Raw genomic sequence first — 22,460 nt, 5'->3', positions numbered from 1 at the left:
GCTTCATAAACTTTAGCTCTCTCTGGGATGACCTTCATTTAACACAGTGTAGATTAGCTCTTGGTGTCTGCTGTAGTAAAGTAATGACAAGATTATTCTTTAAAAATAATATATGCTTTATCCACTCTGTATTCATATTGTAATAGGAAAAATTTGGAATATTACATGGCAGGAGGTTGGCCTTTGTGGTCTCTTCCAACTCTATGATTCTATAATTCTACTATGGTAGATATTGCCAGCACTTGTCTAATTGCTGAGTTATCTCATTTCATTTATTACGGCAAATGGCCAGCATAATTGCTAAGTTAAGCAGAAGTTGATACTTGACATTTGGTGAATACCATTTCCCAAACTGTTACAACAATGGGAGAAGAAGTCTCGAGATGCCATCTTGGAATTGGACAGAGTTTACCTGTGAGGCAACCTAGTTGTGTACTTATTGCTACCGTTAGAAAAATATATCCTAATGTTCAGATCCCAGATTTAAATTTTTTTTTAAACTGAAAAGAATCCTATATGGCCAAGTATCCCCGCAGTTTGGAATTGATACTGTGTGAAAAGTGCATTTGTGTGTGTAGAAATGCTATTTTTAACACAAAACCCCATCCATATGCACTTTTCATACAGTGTAAATCCCAAACTGTGAAACTGTAATTATCTGCTCAGAAAAAAAGTTTATTTCACAAGAAACATGATTTTATGTGTAGAAAGAAAACGGTCTCAAAAGCCATCAAGAAAAGCCAAGGGATTCATACACTGCTCCAGGTTATATTTTGAGTTTGCACTACCACAGAAGTCTCAGACAAATCTCTTTTTTTCTTAAATAATTGTTACTTTTCTTGATTTTTCCATTTCAGGAGCAAGAAGACCCAAATAAACTTGCTACCAGTTGGCCAGACTATTACATTGACCGCATTAACTCCATGGTTGCAGTAAGTAGCTCTTTTATTCTAGTTGAAAAGTAACTTTCTCATAGAAATGGTAGGGGTATTGCTGGCTTGGAGAAATAGTGGGTTATGTAGAGCTTTGTCTTACAGTTCCTTCAGTTTCTTATTCTGACATGGCCTGACTTCTCTGGGACACAATAATTCGTCTCCTTTTAAATGAACTCTGAAAAATTCTGGAAGTTTCCAACCCATTTTCTTTGTGGAGAAATGAAAGTGTGTAGCAGTATTGTACTGAGTGGCTAAGAAATGGAACCAGTGAAAGGCAGGATATAAAATCAGTCAGTCAGTCAGTCAATTAATCAATTTCCTTTTTGTTTCAATTTAAAGAAACATAAAAATTAATGAAAGTTCATTCTGGTTTTTTGCTCGCTTTCCTCTAAAGCATACTTTTTTAAAAGAATAATCTCGTCATTACTTTACTGCAGCAGATATCAATGCTATAACAATGCCTTCATGTATAATATATGTAATAAACTGCATTTTTATTGGTGAACTGCATCATAAAATTTAATTTCTTAAAAAATATGTTAGCATAGAAATAGAATAGAAATGTTATTTTTACCCTGCCTCTCCCACAGGATCGAGGCGGCTTACAATCCAGTAAAATATAGCAATAATATAGTAAAATACAACAATATAGTAAAAATACAATAAAATATAGTAATACAACATAAAACCCATCCCTCCACCCTCCAACCCATAGTTCACAAATAATAGATTAAGACAACAATCAAACATCAGAGAGATGGGCATCTTAGGGTTCTCCATATGATAGTCCATATCAGTGGGTGGCTGGGTGAGATATTCAGGGAAGGCGTACAACTGCATGTTGATATATGCATTGAATTTAATTATTCATTAAATTTATATCCCGTTTCTCCACTAAAAGTAATGCATGGGGTGGGTAACAGTTTTTTCAGGAAGTTTCACCAGAATGCAAATGAAATACATTTCTTCTCCATCAGAAATGCCTGAGGAATGGATCTTGGCATCTTGCAGTACTTATAAACACAAGAAAATCATTACCCTAACTATCTCTGCTTTCTTTCCCTCTTCATCTGAAATGTAAGCATGCAGATGTTTGGGGCATTCCTCTTTCTGTCTTCAGTAGTCTAAGCTGAACAATCCAAATAAACCCATTTTCTGCTTTCATGGGGGAAGAGAAAAGTTACTTTTATACCACCATGTTGCTTTTGGACACTTGTCAATATTTGCTCTCCAATATATATTTACACTGTGGAAGGGCTTGCAAATGAAAGATTTCAGCAACTCTTTAGAACAACGCAAGAACCATATGACATTCAAGGAATGGGTCAGAGGTCATCAATACAGCTGTAACACATTTATTTTTTGTGGCTTGGAAGTAATTTACTTGGAGTACAATAGCTTTATAGGATGGAAAAGAAAATACATCTTTCTATATGCCCCTACAAATAGATGCTAATTCCATTTGTCTGATTTTTGCTTCTATCCCCATGGGGAAAAAAGCAATAGGGAAAGAGGAAAACCTTCCTTATGCAAATTTTAGGATTTTTATATGGAGGCTGTTTTCAACAAATGGTTCAACATGTTATATTGAAATGACAAAGTTGCTGCATGTGGCTGATGTAGTTGGTGCACTAAGCTACAAAGGCATTCCTGTCCACTGCAGAAATGTGGGACTCCAGGCTCAGTCCAGGTATACACCCAAACTGTGAATGAGAGTCTTCAGGAGAAGTGTAACACTATCCACTCCATTCCCTGATCACTTTTTCACCTGACTAGGAGCATCTTTGTCTTATCTGGATTCAGCTTCAATTTGTTCACCCTCATCCATCCTTTAGTAATCCCAGCTAAAGGTAAACATAAAGGTGGTCCCTTGGCATGAATGTCTAGTTGTAACCGACTGTAGGGGCGGTGCTCATCTCCGTTTCTAAGCCGAAGAGCCAGCATTGTCCGAGGATTGCTCTGGTAGTCATGTGGCCAGCATGACTCCACCAAATGCTGTTACCTTCCCATTGAGAAGTGGTACCTATTTACCTACTTGCATTTGCATGCTTTTGAACTGCTAGGTTGACAGAAGCTGGGACTAGTGATAGGAGCTCACCCCATCATGCATCACCCAGGCCTCACACTGCAAACCTGATGAACTTGCAATCAACAGTCAGCGTCTTAACCACTTGAGCCACTGCCACCCCTAGACACTGGTTTAAATCTGAAATGGTTTCCTTGCAGTTAGGTGGAAAGGAAAAAGGGTTGGGTCATCAGCACATTGGTGGCATCCTTAAGACCATTCCCTGGTTATCTGTCAATTGCTCCTCTAGCTGAAGGAAGAATAAAATTCTAACGCAACTGTGACATTTTGTGATGGTAACACTTGTGGATCAAACCCACTTAAAGTGTGTGAGGGAGTGGGATGATAAGCTACTGCAGAAGGAGAGAGTGAATGAGCTCCATTTGATATTCATGCCATTGAGATTGTCAGAAAAAATTATTTCTTAAAATCAAAGTTGGAGGGGATCTCAGGAGCCATCAAGTCCACTCTCCTGCTCAATGGTGGATTTCCAGCTAAAGAATCCCCAACAGGTAGCTTTCCAGCCTCTTTTTGAAGATGTCCACAGAAGGAGATCCCACCACCTCTCTAAGTAGTTGATTCCAGTGCTAAACTAGTCAAGACATTGAAGATTTTCACACATCATCATTGTATCATTCCTTTATCATCCCAAAGTGTAGTGGAATCGTCATAACAGATAGACGATTCCAAAAGATTTTCACATGAGGCTGTTAGTGTTTTTAAAACGTTGATATATCAGAATTGAGCAATTCAACTGTTTTGAAATCATTTTGTAATCATTTATTGATGAATTCTGATATATCAACATTTTAAGAACACTAACAGCCTCATATGAAAATCTTTTGGAATTATCTATCTGTTATGACGATTCCACTACACTTTGGGAAGATAAAGGAACAATATAACGATGTCGTGTGAAAATCTTCATTCCTTCTAATGTTTAGTCAAAATCTATCCTCCTGTAATTTCAACCCATTAGACCTGGGCCTATCCTCTGAGAACAGGCCTGACCCTTCTTTCTCTGACACTCTTTGATGTATATATAGAGTGCAGTCATATCACCTCTCAACCTTCACCAAGCTGAACATGCCCAGCTCCTTCAATCTTTCCTTACATGTTTTGTTCTCAATACCTGTTCAGGTCTTCTAGAAAAGATCAGAAGACTTTGAGTACTTCAGTTCGTCTTTCTGGCTATTAGTCTATGCTGACATGAGAATAAAAACAAAACAAAACTTTATTTCATTGTTTTCTCTTAGTTGGCCACCATATGAGGAGAGGAAGTAACCTTGCTAAGTGAATTTGACTTCAGGATAGATTTGTGTGTGCATCCTCCCCTCCCTCTTTCAAGTTAATTCTACCTCTGTGCCATCTGTACAGCATAAAGGGTCACATCACTTCACCAGTTGACCACCCTGAAATTTTGACATGTGTTGACATGACAAAAATTGCAAACACAAGGTAACACAGAATAACTTGTGGGGAATGGAAAGTGGAATAAAGAGGCACTCCACTGAAGGAGAGATTTTGTCTGATTTGCACTGGACCTTATATGAAAGGCTTTGCTGTTTTAAAGATGTTATTATAAGTGCCTTGGAATGCTGGAGCTGTTTTTTCAGGTTTGTCTTTGAGGTACATTTAAAATGGATCCAAGTGAAAATCTAGATATGTGGGACAAACTAAACATACTTACTCAGAAGTAAATACTGTTAAGTCCAGTGGGACTCTCTACCTAGCAAATGAATTTAAGTTTTAATCCACTGTTACTCTAAAAGGTGTGGGGGCAGTCAACATCTCCTTGGTATGTTGAGGGAATTATTAGCTCAAAAGGAGGCCTGCAAGAGGTGGGTAGTTTAGGGGTGCTTTTCACCTATGTATACCAGTATAGTACTAACTAAAGAGAGACTCCCGTTTCATTGAATACGAGCGGTTTGTGTAGAAATGTGCAAAGATGGACACAACACACAAAACCAATGCAGCCTGAAGAACCATATGAGGCTAACAGAATGGAAGGCGTGTGGAAGGTTGGATATTGAGCAATCAGGAATTAGAGGGAGCGATAATTACCAGTCCAGTAGAGAAGGGTCCACAGAAGATGAAGAGTGGCTTTGGCCCCATACAGACAGGCCAAAATAAAGCTACTTTGGGTCACTTTGGAGGTATGCTATTTAAATGATGCATGCATCCTAAGAGTCCAGAAACTGCACCAAAGCCACATTCCAGTCCTAAGGACTGGAGCACAGCCTTGGCGCAGCTTCTGGACTCTTAAGGCCCATGCATCATTTAAAAAGCACATCTCCAAAGTGACCCGAAACAGCTTTATTTTGGCCTGTCTGTATGCGGCCATAGACAGCATCTGGGGGTGACATAGTGAGAGGGACTCTCTGTGCACACAGGGTCCACAGACAAACTGTGAGTAAGGTGGATAGGGCGGATATTTGCAGCCTTATGGTGTAACAAAAGCTTGATGGGTTTTCCTATGGAACGACTGATGGCTTTATCGCCAGAGTAACAAAAAATTGATAGGATTTTAGACAACCCCTGGATAGTCAGACAGAAACGCTGAATAAGAACATAGCCTGGGGTGAGGTGGATGTTTTATCTTTAACCAATTTGTGATGGGACTCGCTTAGTCTCTGTTGGAAAATATGTGGAAAGCCTCGGGGAGGATGGAGTAAACAGCCAACTCATTTAACTTTTATTGTACTATTTAAGTCTACCACATGTCCTTGGGCCAGCATGCCTTCTCACACATGTATCTTCCTAGTGTCCCAAAGATCATTATGACCTCTTAAAAACATGTCTATTACTGAGAGGGGTGTAGTGTATGCTAACATCATAAGCAGAATTTCATCTCTATCCAGCTTTGTTGCTAGAGGTGTTGCTTTCGTGGTGATGAGCCAGACAATATCTTCTGTTTAGTTTTGGAAGCACCTCTTCTTGATGATACCTGGGTTGTTCAGTAGCCTTAAATTTCTCTGATCTTTTGTTCAGTGATGGATTGGTAGCTTTCTTTGCCTTATCCATCCAGATGCAGACCCTGTATGCTTTCGATGAAGAAGAAACAGAAATGAGGAATAAAATAGTTGAAGACTTGAAAACAGCTCTACGGACTCAACCCATGAGGTAATTATCCATCTTCTTTCCCGACATTACACTTCCTTTAGGTCAGCAGCTGAAATGAGCTGGCATGGAGGAATACAGTATATGTTTTTTTCCTTAATTTGTTTTTTAAAAAACAGAGAAAATAGATGCCATGTCTGTGAAAAAAAATCATTTCTCTTTGAGGTAATATTTCAACCTGAAGTGCAAAGCTCTTTTTTTTTTTTTTTTTTTTTTTGCCTCCCTGGGCTGTTTCATGCCCAAGAGAGCCCTTTATTGATCCAGAAACTAAACCAGAAGTTCATTTTTGGACACAATTTGGTCAGGCTAGAGGGCCCTGGACTCCTGTGGAAATGGCCCTAAGGATGCACGTGGTCCATGGGCTGCTCTTTTATCACCCATCTTAAATGGAAGCTCAGAAAACATGTAAGTGTAATTCTAAACCTTCCAGCTGTCCTTTCATACCAGAGTTTCACAAACCTTACTTAACTAGAGACTTCTACCCTTTTGTAGCTATTAGACCCTCTATGTTGCCCACTCCTGCTTGACCAGATATGTGGACCCTCCAACTATAAAGTCACAACCAGCCTGTGGGAGCTCTTCATCTGGTTCACTAGCTTCCATCTTGCCCTCTACTGCAATCAGTATTGGAGACAGGAAATTTGTCCTCTTTGTACATACCCACAGCAGTGACACTTTTTAAAAGCTTCTGTTAGTGCCACTTGAGGCCAAAGGCTAATTGCAATGTATGGGCATTTATGGAAGGCACCATTACTCAGGATGGAAGATCTATTCCACCTGCAACACTTTGATTCCCCTGAAAAAGGGCTGAAAAAATCTCTGCAGCACCAATAGAGGACTTTAAAAAAACCCGATTGCAACATGGCAGGCAGTTGTGGTGTGTGCTGCTGAGAAAAGGGTTAACCAGTTCTGTCTTCAGTGCTGTGACTTCCCCAGTCTGAAAAATCACCCTTCCCACACTGCAGTTAGGCTTTGTATAAGACTTAATTGGCAACAGTGAACCTGGTAGGCACCCCAAATATCTGTTATATTGGAGAGAAAAATAATTAGGGGCTAGAGAAGACATCCTGATAGGGAAGATGTATAATAGGCTTTTTTCAACGTGTGAAACTATTTATTTACTGTCTTGCTTCAGCTGCTTACCCATTAATCAACTTACGATGCTACTGATAGTAACTACTAGATAAGAAAAATATCTCCTTGGTGCACATTATAATAAACATGTGACCAGCATAACTCTATAGCTTTCCTGTTCCATTATGCGACGAAAGTCTTTTCTAACAAGACAGGCTCCCTTTATGAAGTCTGTTGGAGTGGAGCATGGGAAATCTCCACTCAAGGGTAGGTTTTTGTCCAAACAAGCCCTGCATTACTTTGGCAGGAGGCATTTAATTCCTCTGTTTATAACAGCTGTAATAAGTGTCAGCACCAGCATCCACAAACTGTCACATAAAGTCTAGCTTTTAAATTGTTGACTGTAACTTTTAGAACTTTTTAAAGAAGCTATATCTAAGCCAGAGTTTGAGTTAAGTCCCCATGTCTCAACTAATTTCCAGTGACTCAATTTGCTAGTTGCCAAGTGGGCCACATGCCAATGCCTGATAAGTACGCCAGTTCCTTCTTTAATGGAAAGGCTGCAGCAGAGGGTCCATGGCCATCCCTTTCATGAGCAGCTTCATATGGAGCCTTTGAAAATGCTGTCTTGGTACTGAAGCAGAAAGTTTGCTGTTGAGGGTCTCTTCATCAATTCCTTAATAATAATAATACTAGTTGTAAACCATGAAGTCACACAGCAGGCAGAATCTGAGGTTGCAACAGCAGTCCCTAGGTGGCCATGCACAAATAGTGTCTGTTCTAAACTTGAATATATTTATAACTGTGTACAGTGTGTTCACCTATAAATCCTTGAATAATAATTGCCAACTTTGTATGAAGTTTATGTGGTTTGCTGACTTTATTATGATACTGTGTATCCACTGCCAAAAAATGTATGGGGAGTGGGAAAAGAAAGCGAAAATTTGCATTGAGGAAACCTAAATTTTGTGTTGGACTCATTATAGCAAATGAAGCTCATCTGCAGAATCTATTGTGCTTGTAAGATCACACTTTTCAAAGGTCTAAGAGTTATGGTGACTGGGAAGAGGATGAGGATTTGGACATCAACTGACCTATGTGGTATAGAGAAGGGAAGAAGCCATCTATGGTTTAGCACCCCCATGGGACACCAACATTTTAAACATTGGCTTCGCTCTTGCTTCTGTGAGTTTTGTGCCTCTATCAAATGTCCTCACATTGTTCTCTACATCTATCCTTGGGTTCTTTCTGAACTGTCCCTAGTCACTTTATTAAGGGCTTATTCACTCATTATTTTCTGGAGCCAAGTCTCAACTAAGGGCTATCTAGAGTTCAAATGCGGGTAACCTGTTTATTGTAGGGACAGAAAAAACAAACCGAGCTACATTATTTTGTGGCAGCCTGCGCTCCTTCACTACCTCCCAACATCTCTCCAGGTTGGGTGGTCAGGGAAAATTCCAAGTTCACGGTGCAGCTCAGTTCAATTGCTGTTAGTTTGCCTTCAGATTGAGGTGATGTGTGAGAATCCAAGATTTGTGTTGTTCTCAGATTTCTCCTTAGAAAAAGATGAAAATAACCTTTGAGAGGAACAGTTGTATGAATGCCTCACTTAGGAACAAATCCAGCACACAGCATCAGCCACTGAAAGTATTTTAATTTGAATGGGGTAGAAACATTGTAGGCTTTGGATTGCATTGTAGCCCTCCCCAACAAACTCTTGCAGCCCACTCAATTTGAGGAGAGAACAAACAATTGAAATGGGTAAAGTGGTATAATGTAGTGGATAAGGGATGAAACTGATTATTTAGATTTATTTCAGTCTGGTTTTAGGACTCGCTATGGGATGGAGACAGCTTTGGTCGCCTTGGTGAACTGATCCGGGGGTTTCCTTGTTGGTCCTGTTGGTCCTCTCAGAAGCTTTCAGTACCATTGACCATTGTATCCTTCTGGGCTCCCTCTTTGTAATGGGACTTGGGGACATTGTTATGGAGTGTTTCTGATCTTTCTTGGAGGGGCAAAGCCAGAAAGTGGTGTTGGAGGACTCCTCTTCAACTGCCTGGCTGTTGGCCTGTGGAGTCGCACAGGGTTCTGTGTTTCCCCCCCAGTTTATTTAACATCAACGTGAAACCGCTAGGAGAGTCCATTTTGGGGTGCGGTTCCACCACTATGCAGATGACACCCAACTCTTTCTTTCCATCCCATTCTGAGGAAGCTGTCTGTACTGCAGTCAGTGATGGACAGGATGAGGGCAAACAAATTGAAACTTAATCCAGACAAGATACAGTGTTCCTAGTCAGTCAAAAGGCAGATCCTGGAATAGCAACTCAGACTGTGTTGGATGGGGTTATATTCCCCCTGAAATCTCAGGTCCACAGCATGGGTATTCTCCTGAACTCAACTCTGAGCCTGGATGCCCAGGTTTCAGCAGTGGCCAGAAGTGCATTTACTCAACTAAAACTAGTGTGCCAGCTGCATCTATTCCTTGAAATGTTGGAAAGGAAAGTGGGGGTGGGGGTGGTCTGGCTATTCCTACTGCATGGGAATAAAAAGACGGAAGATACTTAGGGGTGATTTCCAGGGCAGTGTGGTATGTTGCACAAAAATATGGTTCTTGCCCCACCTGTAGTTACTCCTCTCTGAAGCTGAAGTATCCTTCAGTTAGACAGAATTCAATATTAACAGACTGGTCAAATCACTTTGTTTAGGAACAAACCCACAATAAAATGAAGGGAATGATTGGAAGGAAGTGGATTCTTTCCTGTTAGTCTGAACCATAAACAATAGTGACTATAAAAATTTTGGGATAGAAACATATGGGAAGGCTGTGCTGCTGTTCCTTGTAGGTAGAATAGGCAGAGTACTGTCAGGGGAGTCATAGGAGGAGCAAAATTTAAAATCACATTAACAATGCTTTTAAAAAGGGGAGAGGAAACATCTAGAAAGTTACTTTTCTTGTTCCTCAGAAATATTCCCACACTCTAAAAATAAATAAATAAATAAATAAAAGCTTTATTTATACCCTCTCTATCAGAAAGACATTCTTACCTGGTTTTTAAAGGAAAGGGAAATGGGTTGTTTAATTTGCTTTTGCTTTGCCATGTTACCTTTTAGATAATTTTAACATCTCTTATAGATAAAACATATTCTGTTGAATACTTAAGGTGGGGCCTGAAGTCCAGAATTTTTCAGTGTCATGCACACCTCCTGGTCCAAAGGTTTTCACTTCACTTAGCCTGCACAACCATGACAATGGAGAGGTTAGGGATAACCCATTTTGTGTACATCCATGGCATTTGCTAGCAGTGCAACTTCTCACAACCAGTCTGTTATACAAAATGGTCTTTTCCTTGCAGTCCTTCCAATAGGAGGTGAGGACTATTTAATTCTGCCTTTTACAATTAAAGATTATTAAAGAAAGAGCTTTAGTAGGTATGATATTGTTTTTGTTGAACTGTTTTCTAATTGCATGTTGTCCTCTTTAGATATATATATATATATTAAAAAACAAACAGCTTCATTTATATACCACTTCATACAGAACTAGCAATGTCTAGGTGGTTTACAACTGTAAGCTAATTGCCTCCAACCATCTGGGTACTCATTTTAGTGACCTTGGAAGGATGCAAGCCTGAGTCAAGCTTGAACTGGTATTGAATTCACCACCTTATGGTTTTGAGTTAGTGGCTGCAGTATAGATATTTAACCACTGCACCACCAGGGCATATATGTTTTGATATATGTTTTAAATTGTTTTAATATGTGCATAGTTTAATTCTATTTTAAAGCTGTCTTTTGCAAGTTTTTAGTTAAATTGCACTTTGTATTAAATTGTAAGTTTCCTTGATTTCCAATTTTGGAAGAAGCCAGAATATACATACATAAATAAATACTAGTACCAATACTAATAATCAATATACCAGAAATACTATATTGGCAAGTTAGACCAGGAATGAAGGGATTTCAAAACTTCCACATGTCGTACGCAAAGCAAAAGTTTGCCTTTTCTGGAAATAAGAAATATAATAGGAGAAATGGAAGGCCTTTTTTAAAAAATGTTTTTCTTGTTGCTTGTGTCAGCTAAAGTTGGAAAGGAATCCTATCATTCTAAAGAGTGATTAGCATATCACTGCCATTTGATGCATTTCTGTGTAACATTTGTGGCAGTGTGTGTTTACTCCCAAGGCTTGCATACACAGACCATTTCAAGTTTGAACAGATACCAAACCTCATTGTGAACCTTCTGTTACTCTATAAGGTCTTGATTTTGCCTGGTTTTTGGACAAAGCCAATTGTATAAAATTAGTAAAATGAGAGAGAGAAAGAAGAGAGAGAGAAATGATAAGCCAGTTAGTCTGGCCCATGTTCTCTGTAGGCTCTCAAATTTTTCTTTTTGGAACAAAAAGTACATATCTCACATCCAGCCTTCATATTATTCTTTGTTTATATAATATGGGAGTCAACACAAGGCTTATAAATAGTATTATTTATATCTAATGTTAAGGAGGCAATCCAAAACAATGGGATGTTGGGAGCTTCATGATTTGCTGCTGCCAAATCTTGGGACTACAAATATTTGAATTGAATATGCTATACAGATGCAACACCAATGCCAGAGCCAGCTGATCTTCTGAAAATATCCCCCTTCTGAATTCTGTTGTCCATTTTATTGAGCACAAGAGTAAATGTTAACAATTGTTGTTTCTGCATAGACAACTGAAATCAATGCACCTTAAGTCACTTGTACTTATCACATTGGCTTGCTTTCATTGGTTCTGCTATAAGTAAGGCTAATGTTGGATTTCTCCCAAAAGAGATAAACCTGTTTGCTCTGAGTCTCCAGAGGTTCATAGAATCATAGAATCATAGAGTTGGAAGAGACCACTAGGGCCATCCAGTCCAACCCCCTGCCATGCAGGAAATCCAAATCAAAGCATCCCTGACAGATGGCCATCCAGCCTCTGTTTAAAGACCTCCAAGGAAGGAGACTCTATCACCCTCCGAGGGAGTGCATTCCATTGTCGAACAGCCCTAACTGTCAGGAAGTTCCTCCTAATGTTCAGGTGGAATCTCTTTTCCTGCAGCTTGCATCCATTGTTCCGGGTCCTGTTCTCTGGAGCAGCAGAAAACAAGCTTGCTCCCTCTTCAATATGACATCCTTTCAAATATTTAAACAGGGCGATCATATCACCTCTTAACCTTCTTTTCTCCAGGCTAAACATCCCCAGCTCCCTAAGTCGTTCCTCATAGGGCATGGTTTCCAGACCCTTCACCATTTTTGTCGCCCTCCTTTGGACACGCTCCAGTTTCTCGATGTCCTTTCTGAATTGTGGCGCCCAGAACTGGACACAATATTCTAGGTGGGGCCTGACCAAAGCAGAATACAGTGGCACTATTACTTCTCTTGATCTAGACACTATACTTCTATTGATGCAGCCTAAAATAGCAGACTTTGTTACCAAGCATAGCTGGGGTTTTTTTTTACCACAATGTACTCAGGCCTTTTGCTAGGTTGCAATGTTGGTAATAGTAAATGAGACATTCATTTTCCATCCACAAACCTATAGCATACAGACAAACAGCAAAGGAACTGTCATACATACTCAACTATAATTTATGTAAAAATCAAGGGCAAGTTTGGGGGGCCAAAACTATATGACCCATGCATAAGTCAAGGGTAAAACTTGGGGGCATGTAACAAAGGGTGTAAATGATGAAGCAAATGAAAATGATGCCAGAGCCTTAGAAAAAGACAAAATTCCAACAGGCTCACCCTAAAGGCTGGATGGATGAGGAGGGAACTACAGTAAATCGTGATTGTGCTATGTGTGGGGGAAGCAACCAGGCACAGGTGGGATTAAGAAAATGGAGACATGTCAAAATGCACACATTGATGCATAGATAAGTCAACGCAAGTCTTTTGGGTCAACTTTTTGACTAAAATTTTTTAAATTTATACATGAGACTATACAGTATATGTCACTTCAGACTGCAGGATTGAAAGAATTAATACTTTCCAAGATGAAACACAATCCTGAATACAAGTAGGTCTCAAGTTACTTCAGGGTTGCTTTCCTGGGATTACCTGGCTTGCAATTCAGCAATAGTTTTTCTTCAGAGGATTACAGAGACAGAAAACAACTTGTTAGAACTTTGTTCTTCTGATGTGCCTTCTCCATCAGGCACATCACGAGTGAGACCTTTGCTGTATCTTCTGCAGCAGATGCAGATGGCACAAGAGGAAAAAGGCAACATGTCTTTTGTGTCGTGTCTTTTAGATTGTAAGCCTGAGGGCAGGGAACCGTCTGACTAAAAAAAAATAAATAAATAAATAAATAAATAAAATTATGTACAGCGCTGTGTAAACTTACAGCGCTTTATAAATAAAGGTTAATAATAATAATAATAATAATAATAATAATAATAATAATAATGTCTCCTGTACAGTAACTAGCTGCACCAAAAAAAGCAAAAACAAAGGACAGAACATAACAGAAAAACCCTACACAAAATGTGCTCACTGATTTCTATCTTTCCACTCAGTCCTCAATGATAAGCATGTTTTAAGATGCTACAAAATTCGTTTTCATTGTGCTGCTGTAAGCTTAGCAGTTACTGCTTTTGGCACTGTTACTGTTGTTGTATGCCTCCAAGTCATTTTTGACTTATGTGATCTTAACGTGAACTCTCAGAGGTTTTCTTGGCAAGTTTCTTCAGAAGTGGTTTGCCATTGCCATCCTCTGAGACTGAGGATTTTATTCTCAAGTCAAACCCTCATCTCCAGAGTTGTAGCCCAGCACCCAAATCATTGTTAGCCACTTGCTTTCTCTTCACCATAACTGCCTTTCTAATACAGGCAGAAAATATTATTCCTGCCACCCACACCAGACTCGCAAGATTTTAGTATCTCCCTCTTCCTCTCATATATATGACTCTAAGCAGGCAAAGGAATCTTCTACCTTCTAGAAGCAGCATTTACTTCTTCCCCAGTGAGCTTTTCTGACACCAAAACTCCGGCTCACATCACCTGACTGACTGTTTTGCCTTTCCCACCTAGATCAATTGCACAGATGTTCTGGGAGAGCAGTGTGTTGTGGATCCACTGCAATCAGTGGATACTGGCCAAGAGTAATTTTATCATGTGATGTGTTGCTCATGTGAGCTGTCCCTAATCCTTAGATTTATTTTCCCCATGAGTAATTCATATAATTCTTAAGAACTTGTTTTTAAATGAACTATGACTGAGAATTTGTTAGCCTAAAAGAAAGATCTTTGAAAGATAGGATTCAGTGTCCTTGTGGCATTGGTCCCTTGAGGAATGTAATCATTCATTGTTCAAAAAGAAATAAGGTTTGAAAAACTATGATTTGGTCATAAACAGTAGTAACTGGAGGACATTCAGTATTTATAGATGATGGTTAGGTGAGTCAGTGTTTTGACCATAAGTTTCTGTAGATGGAAATATTTATTTTAAGCACAAGACAACAATGACATACAATATGCTGAGTGTTAATGTATTTTTTAGGCTTAACAAAGAAATAGAAAACCAGACTTTCTCCCGGTCTTCAATTTGCACATTGCATTTCCATTAGGGGTCAATCTTTTAATCAAGCAGCTGTTGACTTTGTAGCTACAGTACATTATAATGGTTAGTTACAAAGGGGTACTACTCAGATATCTACTATACATGAAAAATACTGTATAACAAAAAGCTAAGTGTTATTAGAAAGGCAAAATGACCGGTGTTGGTGCCAGTGAGAATAGAATACCAAAGCACCCCTTAAATTTATCTATGTAGTAATTGTCTTATATAACTCAGGTAAGCATTTGGTTCCTAGGGTAACATTTCAAATAACTTGAAAAGAGCTCCTTAAGCATACAATGCTGGACTCATGCTCACATCCCTTAGGAGAAATGCACCAGACTGCATATGTCTTGTATTATAGCACTGCTAAAATCCTTGGAAGAATCTTCAGCTACACATATGGTTCCTTAAGGTTCCTCCAGTTTTTGTTTTAGAAGTAATATGGAAAGCAGTTGTTGCTTTCATTAACCTTAGGCCTCTTACACAAGATACCTTGACCTTACTTTTCTCTGCTGCCTCCATTCAGGTTTGTCACAAGATTCATTGAGTTGGATGGTCTGACCTGCTTGCTGAATTTTCTGAAGAGTATGGACTATGAGACCTCAGAGAGCCGCATACACACATCCGTTATAGGGTGCATAAAGGCTCTGATGAACAACTCCCAGGGACGGGCACATGTCCTGGCCCATCCAGAAAGCATCAATATAATCTCTCAGAGTTTACGAACTGAGAACATCAAAACCAAGATCGCTGTACTGGAGATCCTTGGGGCTGTTTGCTTAGTGCCAGGAGGTCACAAAAAAGTTCTGCAGGCCATGCTTCACTACCAGGTCTATGCGGCAGAGAGGACAAGATTCCAGGTAAAATCATCATAGCATGCAAACAGTTACTCAAGCTACATTACTTTTACAATGGGTTTTTTGCTCCTTTTATTTTCCCTTGTGTATAAGACAGAATGAGCAATCATCAACTAAAGAGGGACATACCTGCACTGTTGCATTCATTCATATCTGTACTCTTTTGCCTGTGTAAAGACAGATATTCTGCTGAGTGCATATTAATATAATTTACCAGTGGAGATGCCCCTCTAGAGTGTAAAAACATAATAAAACATGGTGAAAATAAACTTGACAACTCCATAGATACTTGGGGCATGTCATGATTCAAAGGTTTATATCATAGTGTTGCAGATCACATTGTTACTATACATTTTTCATACTCCATGCAGTCAAACTTGGGCTTGTCACTGAATCATCCAATCCCAGCTTCCTGCAATTTCATTACAATATTTCCATTAATCTGTCTAATTGTCGTATGTCTACTGTTAGTGTTTTACTACAAATAGTTATAATAATGACTATGATTTATTAAGTGAAACTTCTCAGAACAATAATTTAATTGGTATTTCTCAGAGCAAGAAAAAAGTTGGTGTGAGTGCAGGGGAGGAAGAGCATGAATAGCAAGGGAAGAACATATACAACTTTAGCTGTAGCAGTGGTACATGCATTGGTAATCTCTTGTCTTGATTTCTGTAATGCGCTCTACATGGGGCTACCCTTGTACCAAGTTCGGAAGCTTCAACTGGTTCAAAATGTGGCAGCCAGATTGGTCACCGTTTCATTCAGATTTGATCATATTACACCTGTTCTAAAATCCCTTCACTGGCTGCCGATCAGCTTCTGGGCGCAATACAAGTTGTTGGTTATTACCTTTAAAGCCCTACATCGCTTGGACCCGAGCTACTTGCGGGAATGTCTCTCCCTGCATAATCGACCCTGCACTCTCAGAATAACTGGGAAGAACGTACTAGAACATCAATCAACTAGGCTCACATCGACTTCCCAAAGAGCCTTTACTGTAGCTGCTCCAAAATTGTGGAATGGTCTTCTGGAGGAGATCCGTCTTATTGCCTCCTTGGAGGCATTTAAGAAGGCACTTAAGACGGATCTCTTCCGGCAAGTCTACCCACCTGACCTGTGTAAGAGATATCCCCACATCTTTCTGATCATTGTATAATGCTTTTGGATTTCCACTGATGATGAGCCAGCTTTAAATGTTAACTGTTAATTGCTAATTATTATTTTATTTTATCGATGTATTTTATTGTGTATTTTAATGAGCTTTAATTCTGCCTCGATCCATTGGGAGAGGCAGGAAAATATGAATAAATTATATTATTATTATATATTATACATTCTTAGGCTTAGGTTCAGTATGGGACAAAAAAAAAATTAAGGCATTTTTCATAAAAGCAGGACTTTGAAGGATGGGTTTGAACAACAGGAAGAAGTGTTCATGGAAGCATTTCTAGGAAGGCAATTGGTCAGCAAGGGAGAAAGGTTGGAGTTGTTTAAGAGAACTGGTGATTCTTTGGATGTACACTAGCAAAAACATTTATGTGAAGATGCCCAGAGAAACAAAGATTGCCTCACATCATCTTGTTTGCTGCAATTAATTTTGATATGTGAACAGTTTTCATATGGAGGCAGAATTTATAAATAAATCCTCACATGGAGTTTGAGAGTTGTTGTTGTAATAATATGCCAACACATCAGCTTCAACATATGATGACGCTATAAACCTTCAGGAGACCCTGTTTCCAAGCAGCTCCATTCAAATCTTGTAAACTCAGGGCTATACTTCCTTGACTGCATCAACAGTCTTTTCCTACTGCTCTCATCTTTATGGAGCATTACTATCTTTTTCAATGTGCCATGTCATCCCATGATATGTCTGAAATATGAGTGACACTGACCCAATTCAAGGTCTGAAGAACAAATTGGATTCTTCCAGCTTTTTCCTCATCTAGGGTGCTTAAGCTCCATGATTTACAATTTCCTTGGATTCTTCCCTGTGTGCAAGAACGCACAATCACACAAATGTAGAGCGCAAGCTGATCATTTGATGAGATTTTATTTCAGATTAATTCCTCGCTGGTAAATTAGAGACAGGTGTTTGACACTGTCTTGTATATCTTTAGAAACACAGAGCTGTGTCTTGTATTACACAAACTTTTTGGTTCAAAAGCAACAAAGACTTGTTCACCTCAGGCAGCCTTGCAGCAGTCCCTAGCAGAATAAGTGATGACCACAAATCTAGGTTCTAGATTCCTGGATTTCTGTCACTGGCTTTTACTGGCATGAAGTTAAATGCAGTCATGTAATTCTAAGGATATATGACCAAACAAATTTGTTTATTTCATAAGGTTACAAATAAAACATGACAAGGTGGTTTTATTTTATGTGTACCACTTCAGTTTGTACATTTGCTCAGACTCTAAGACTATAGGTTCTTATCTAGGTAATCAATGCAAGTCAGATTATATCCTGTTTTATTTATTTATGACATTACAAAGATGTATTGGAATTTCTCTCAAGTTTGTAAAGTCGGTTATATTACAGTATGGGATTGTGAAGGTAAATCAGATTAAAAACCACGATTCCCATCTGTTGGTTATATTATATTGTCCAGTGACAAATCCAAATGAGGACAACGCTGGTTGGTGTTCTGTCGGTTAGTGTTAACCAGAGTAGATCTATTTAATCACAACTGTTGAATAGTGATTCAACGCTTAAGTAAATCCCATTGATTCAATGGTCTATTCTAGTCAGGATTTAAACTTCAGTTTTATATCAGCACCATTGATCAAGTGATGCATCAGAATAATTTGCAAATGACACTTTTTAAAAAAAGAGCATTAAAAAAACATTATTTTCTTCAACATGTCCTGTAATGTGATATCTATCATAAATGCCCAAGCACTAAAAGCAAAGAATCTGCCATGATATTGTAAGTTAATTCTGTAGACTTGTAAAATCTATTTAGTGTTTATACTGCTAATTCTGAAACCCTCATAGCATTGCTTCTCTGTGAAGAAATTCCTGTGAGGAAGCACAGTATAAGGGTAACAAGGGGAAAATAGCATTTAGGACCATAATAATGAGAAAGTGTGTATGTGTACACACACACACACACACACACACACACACACACGGATAGGAGGCACAAGACAAGAAAGCTAAAATATTCAAATCAAATGCAATATAAACAATCACTATATGATCTGTTCCAGACTTGGGTATAGGTTCTGCTAATAATCTAAACAGCAAACAACTGAAGAGATGCAGAGAAGAGACAAAGTCTTGGGGTGTTGAAAAAAATGATTTTATTGTTGCAATTAGCCCAGTGTAAACAACAACAAAAAATTATAACAGCAGACAAGCTACAATTTTTAATATCAATTTTGTGTATGTTTATGTTATGTCAAGGTGCATGTAAAATGACGCAATTTTAAAAATGCTTATTAACCCAAATAAATATGCAAGTACAAAATATTATTTACAGTGCAACTTTAAAACCACCTGTGGACAGAGTTCATCCATCTACTTTAAAACCTGAGTTTTCACATATCCTCTAACTTCTCACTCTGCTGTAGAATTGCTATGATAAGGATGTCCTTGATACATGTTTGGGGGAAAAGGGAACAGTAAAATGCTCTGCCTCTCACTTCTCAAACTACAGTATTAGTTTTTAGGCATAGACTTTGGAAACACTCTTTTTGGGATCCCTTTAGGTAGTTTTAAAGTTGCATTGTAAGTACTATTTTGCATTTACTTGGGTTAATAGTGTTTTTAAAACTTAGTATTTTACATACCTCTTGATGCAAGATAGGTGTACACAAAATTGCTATTACAAATTGTAACTCGTTTCCTGTTACGATTTTTGTTGTCTATGTACTGCTCCTTTTCTTTCTTTTATCTTTTAGCAGCCCCTGAAGAAAGCCATTAAATATTACTAGGCTGAAACGTGTTCGGCTAATTGCATTGCAAAAATAAAATCATTTATTCAGCACCCTGAGACTTTGTCTCTTCTCTTCATCCTGTCTGTTAATAATCTAACATTTTTAATGGTTTTCTGGCAGGTTGCACAAAAACTATTTAAATAGAATATGACAAGTTCTCCTATGTTTCATGCAGTGTGCAAGAATTATTTATACTTTAGTCATTTATCTTTGTGACACCCGCTTGGCATTTTACTCAAAATGTGCCAGCTGGAAATAAAAAATAAATTATGTGATACTTCTAATGTGTGTTGCAGTTTCACAAAATTTGCTTTCAAAGAGGAACCAAGTTCTGAATGCCTCATAAATAAAAGTTTCATTTTGGCTGTTAAGTCACAGGCAGTACTCAAACAACGATGTGATGCAATAGAAGAAACCTAACTTTCTGAAGTTCAAAATACACGGTAGAGGCAGGGGCTAGAAGCCCAGTGCTCTAATGTGGTGTTTAGGAGACAATTCATACACGTTTGAGTATACTGCGGGGGTGAGTTTATGTGGGGAAGGGAAAAATATCTAAGAAGTATAATTTTCTTTCTGGTAATTGTAAGGAAACCTCTCTAAAAGTTTGCCTTTGGATTATGCTGAAGGTGGCTCAGGATGACCTTGTCTACTTATTAGGGATTTTGGTAATGCATAACTCTGACAACATTTGATTAGATTTTAATCCTTTTGTCCAGTTTGACCAGATTGCTATAATCACTATCTGGGGATCATAAACTCACTCAAGTTCTTTTCTCCTACATATTTGCCTCTGGGTGTGTTTTGAAAGTATCAAAATATGAGTGAAAATGACTGGGGAAATCGGTAATTTTTGAACCAGTATAGAATAGCACAGAGAGGCAGCGTGTTGTTGTGGTTTGAGTGTTGGACTATAACTCTGGAGACCAGGGTTCAAATCCCCACTTAGCCATGGCAACCCACTCGGTGCCTTTGTGCAAGTCACATTCTCTCAGCCCCATAGGAAAGCAAAGCCAAACCAAACTCCTATGAACAAATTCTGCCAAGAAAACCCCATAGGAGTTTATCACATGGAGGGTGAATTGGTAAAATCTTGCGCAGAAATGGGATTTTATATTCCGGATGTTGTTTGTCAGATGTGTTGGCGTGAAAGAGAAATAATGTGAAAATAATCCAAATAGAAAACTCCTTTGTACTTTTGGTATTTAGCAAAAGTAAAAAGGAAGTGGTTTTGATGAATTTGCATTCGGGTTGTTTTCGTGTTATTTCTCTTTCACACAAACGTCGTCTGAAAAACATCCTGCAAAATGCGGGTTCTTTCAACTTTCTGTTCAGGTTAGCCCCAAACATATGAAAAACAACCTGAAAATGCGGGTTGTTTTCAGTTTAAATTTAGTTTCTGCATGGGATTCGTCCCGTGTGATAAAATTTATAGGGTCAATATAAGTCAAAACAGACTTGAATGCACACAACTGTACAGTAACACTATTTACCCCACATACAGCTAGGCCTTTGATGGGTTGTTGCTACTTGTCTGCAGAAGCTTTTATGAGCCTCTAGAGAAACAATTTGCCATCTTATCCATGAATGAGTGGAATGCACAAGCAATTGCCCCTGCCAGAATTTTTTTGAAAAATGGAAAATTAGAGATGAATCTTTGCCTCCCTGAACATGCTCCTGTTTCAGTTTCTCTTTTCTGTGTCCAAATGCCAGAATTGTCTTTTCCACAATGTTACTTCTAAGAGGCTAAAAGTTAAACTCATCCAAAGTAACATGTATGCCTTCAACCAGGGACGTAGCCAGGATTTTAGGAAGGGGGGTCCCCATTATAATGGGGCTTGGGTGTGGCGGCGCAGCAGCACACACCATTCATTTTCCTAATGGAAGGGGGGGTCTGGACCCCAAGAACCCCCCCCCCCCCGCCCCGGCTACGTCCTTGCTTCAACCCCTCTATCTCTCTTTGACTGTTGGTAGTGCTGGTGTTAGATATTACATATGTGAGGATTCAGATTTAACTGTGCAAGTCTGGACTGATGTTCTCATTATATATGTTCATTGCCTGATATTTATTGTCAGGGCTTACCGCAAGTCTAAAGTACAACAATTTTAGTGGTAAGATGCCCCATCCCAAATTCAAATGAGGGTGTAGTGCTGTGAACTTACCAGTTAAGAACTTTTTTTTGTTGTTTTTGACATAAGATTACACCTTTTTTTATCCTGAATGTAAATCTGTAACCCTCAACCCAATTCAGAATGATGGCTCTATAAACAGAGCTGAGAAACATTACTATTTTGGATTATAGTGCCCAGAATCCCCCCAACCAGCCTGGTCCCTAAGGGATTCTGAAAGCGAAAGTCCAAAAAAGTAGACTTTTCCAAATTCTGTTCTTATATAAACAGGTCAAGGAAAGGAGAGCAATATGAAGCTTAATTGCATTGTAGACTTGACACTTTTACTAAGTTGATTTTCAAACATGGGGTTCTTCACAGCCAAGACTGTGACTACAGATGGTTACAAATGACTTCTCACAATTATCTCCCCTTTTGAGTAGATAGGGAAATTGAGAGTTGCGTTTTAACCCAATGTCTTCAGGAAGAAGCACTTCTTTTTCAGTTTCTCAAAGTTGGGCCCACAATCAGTAGTAGCCAAAGCATATGTGTGTTTTCCCCTAAAGTCCCCCCACTCCATACTGATACAAATGTGTGAGTACCTGTCATTTGCTAGAGAAAGGAACACAAAAAGTTTATTTTATCAGGAAAAAAATCACTCCTCTTTATCAATTCTTTCTAAAGGCAGAGCTTGGGTAGTTTATGCCCTTAGGGTTTTTTTTTTATACTGCATGATGATTACAAGTGAAGTTATGTAAATACCTGGGAAATCCCTTA

General features: G+C 38.8%; 1 protein-coding gene across 3 annotated transcripts in view; it reads left to right on the top strand.

The window, feature by feature from the left end:
• Positions 1-22,460, top strand: part of DAAM2 (dishevelled associated activator of morphogenesis 2) — a 311,847-nt gene that overhangs the window by 198,077 nt on the left and 91,310 nt on the right. For all 3 annotated transcript variants that reach the window (XM_042452668.1, XM_042452654.1, XM_042452662.1), the window contains exons 4-6: positions 858-932; positions 6,029-6,123; positions 15,303-15,636. In XM_042452668.1, coding sequence (XP_042308602.1) covers positions 858-932; positions 6,029-6,123; positions 15,303-15,636 — 504 coding nt within the window. The remainder of the gene's footprint in view (positions 1-857; positions 933-6,028; positions 6,124-15,302; positions 15,637-22,460) is intronic.

The sequence above is a fragment of the Sceloporus undulatus genome, chromosome 1, assembly GCF_019175285.1.
Source record: "Sceloporus undulatus isolate JIND9_A2432 ecotype Alabama chromosome 1, SceUnd_v1.1, whole genome shotgun sequence".
NCBI classification, from domain to species: domain Eukaryota; kingdom Metazoa; phylum Chordata; class Lepidosauria; order Squamata; family Phrynosomatidae; genus Sceloporus; species Sceloporus undulatus.
Note: the sequence above shows the minus strand (reverse complement) of the source record. Positions and strands in the feature narration are given on the sequence as shown.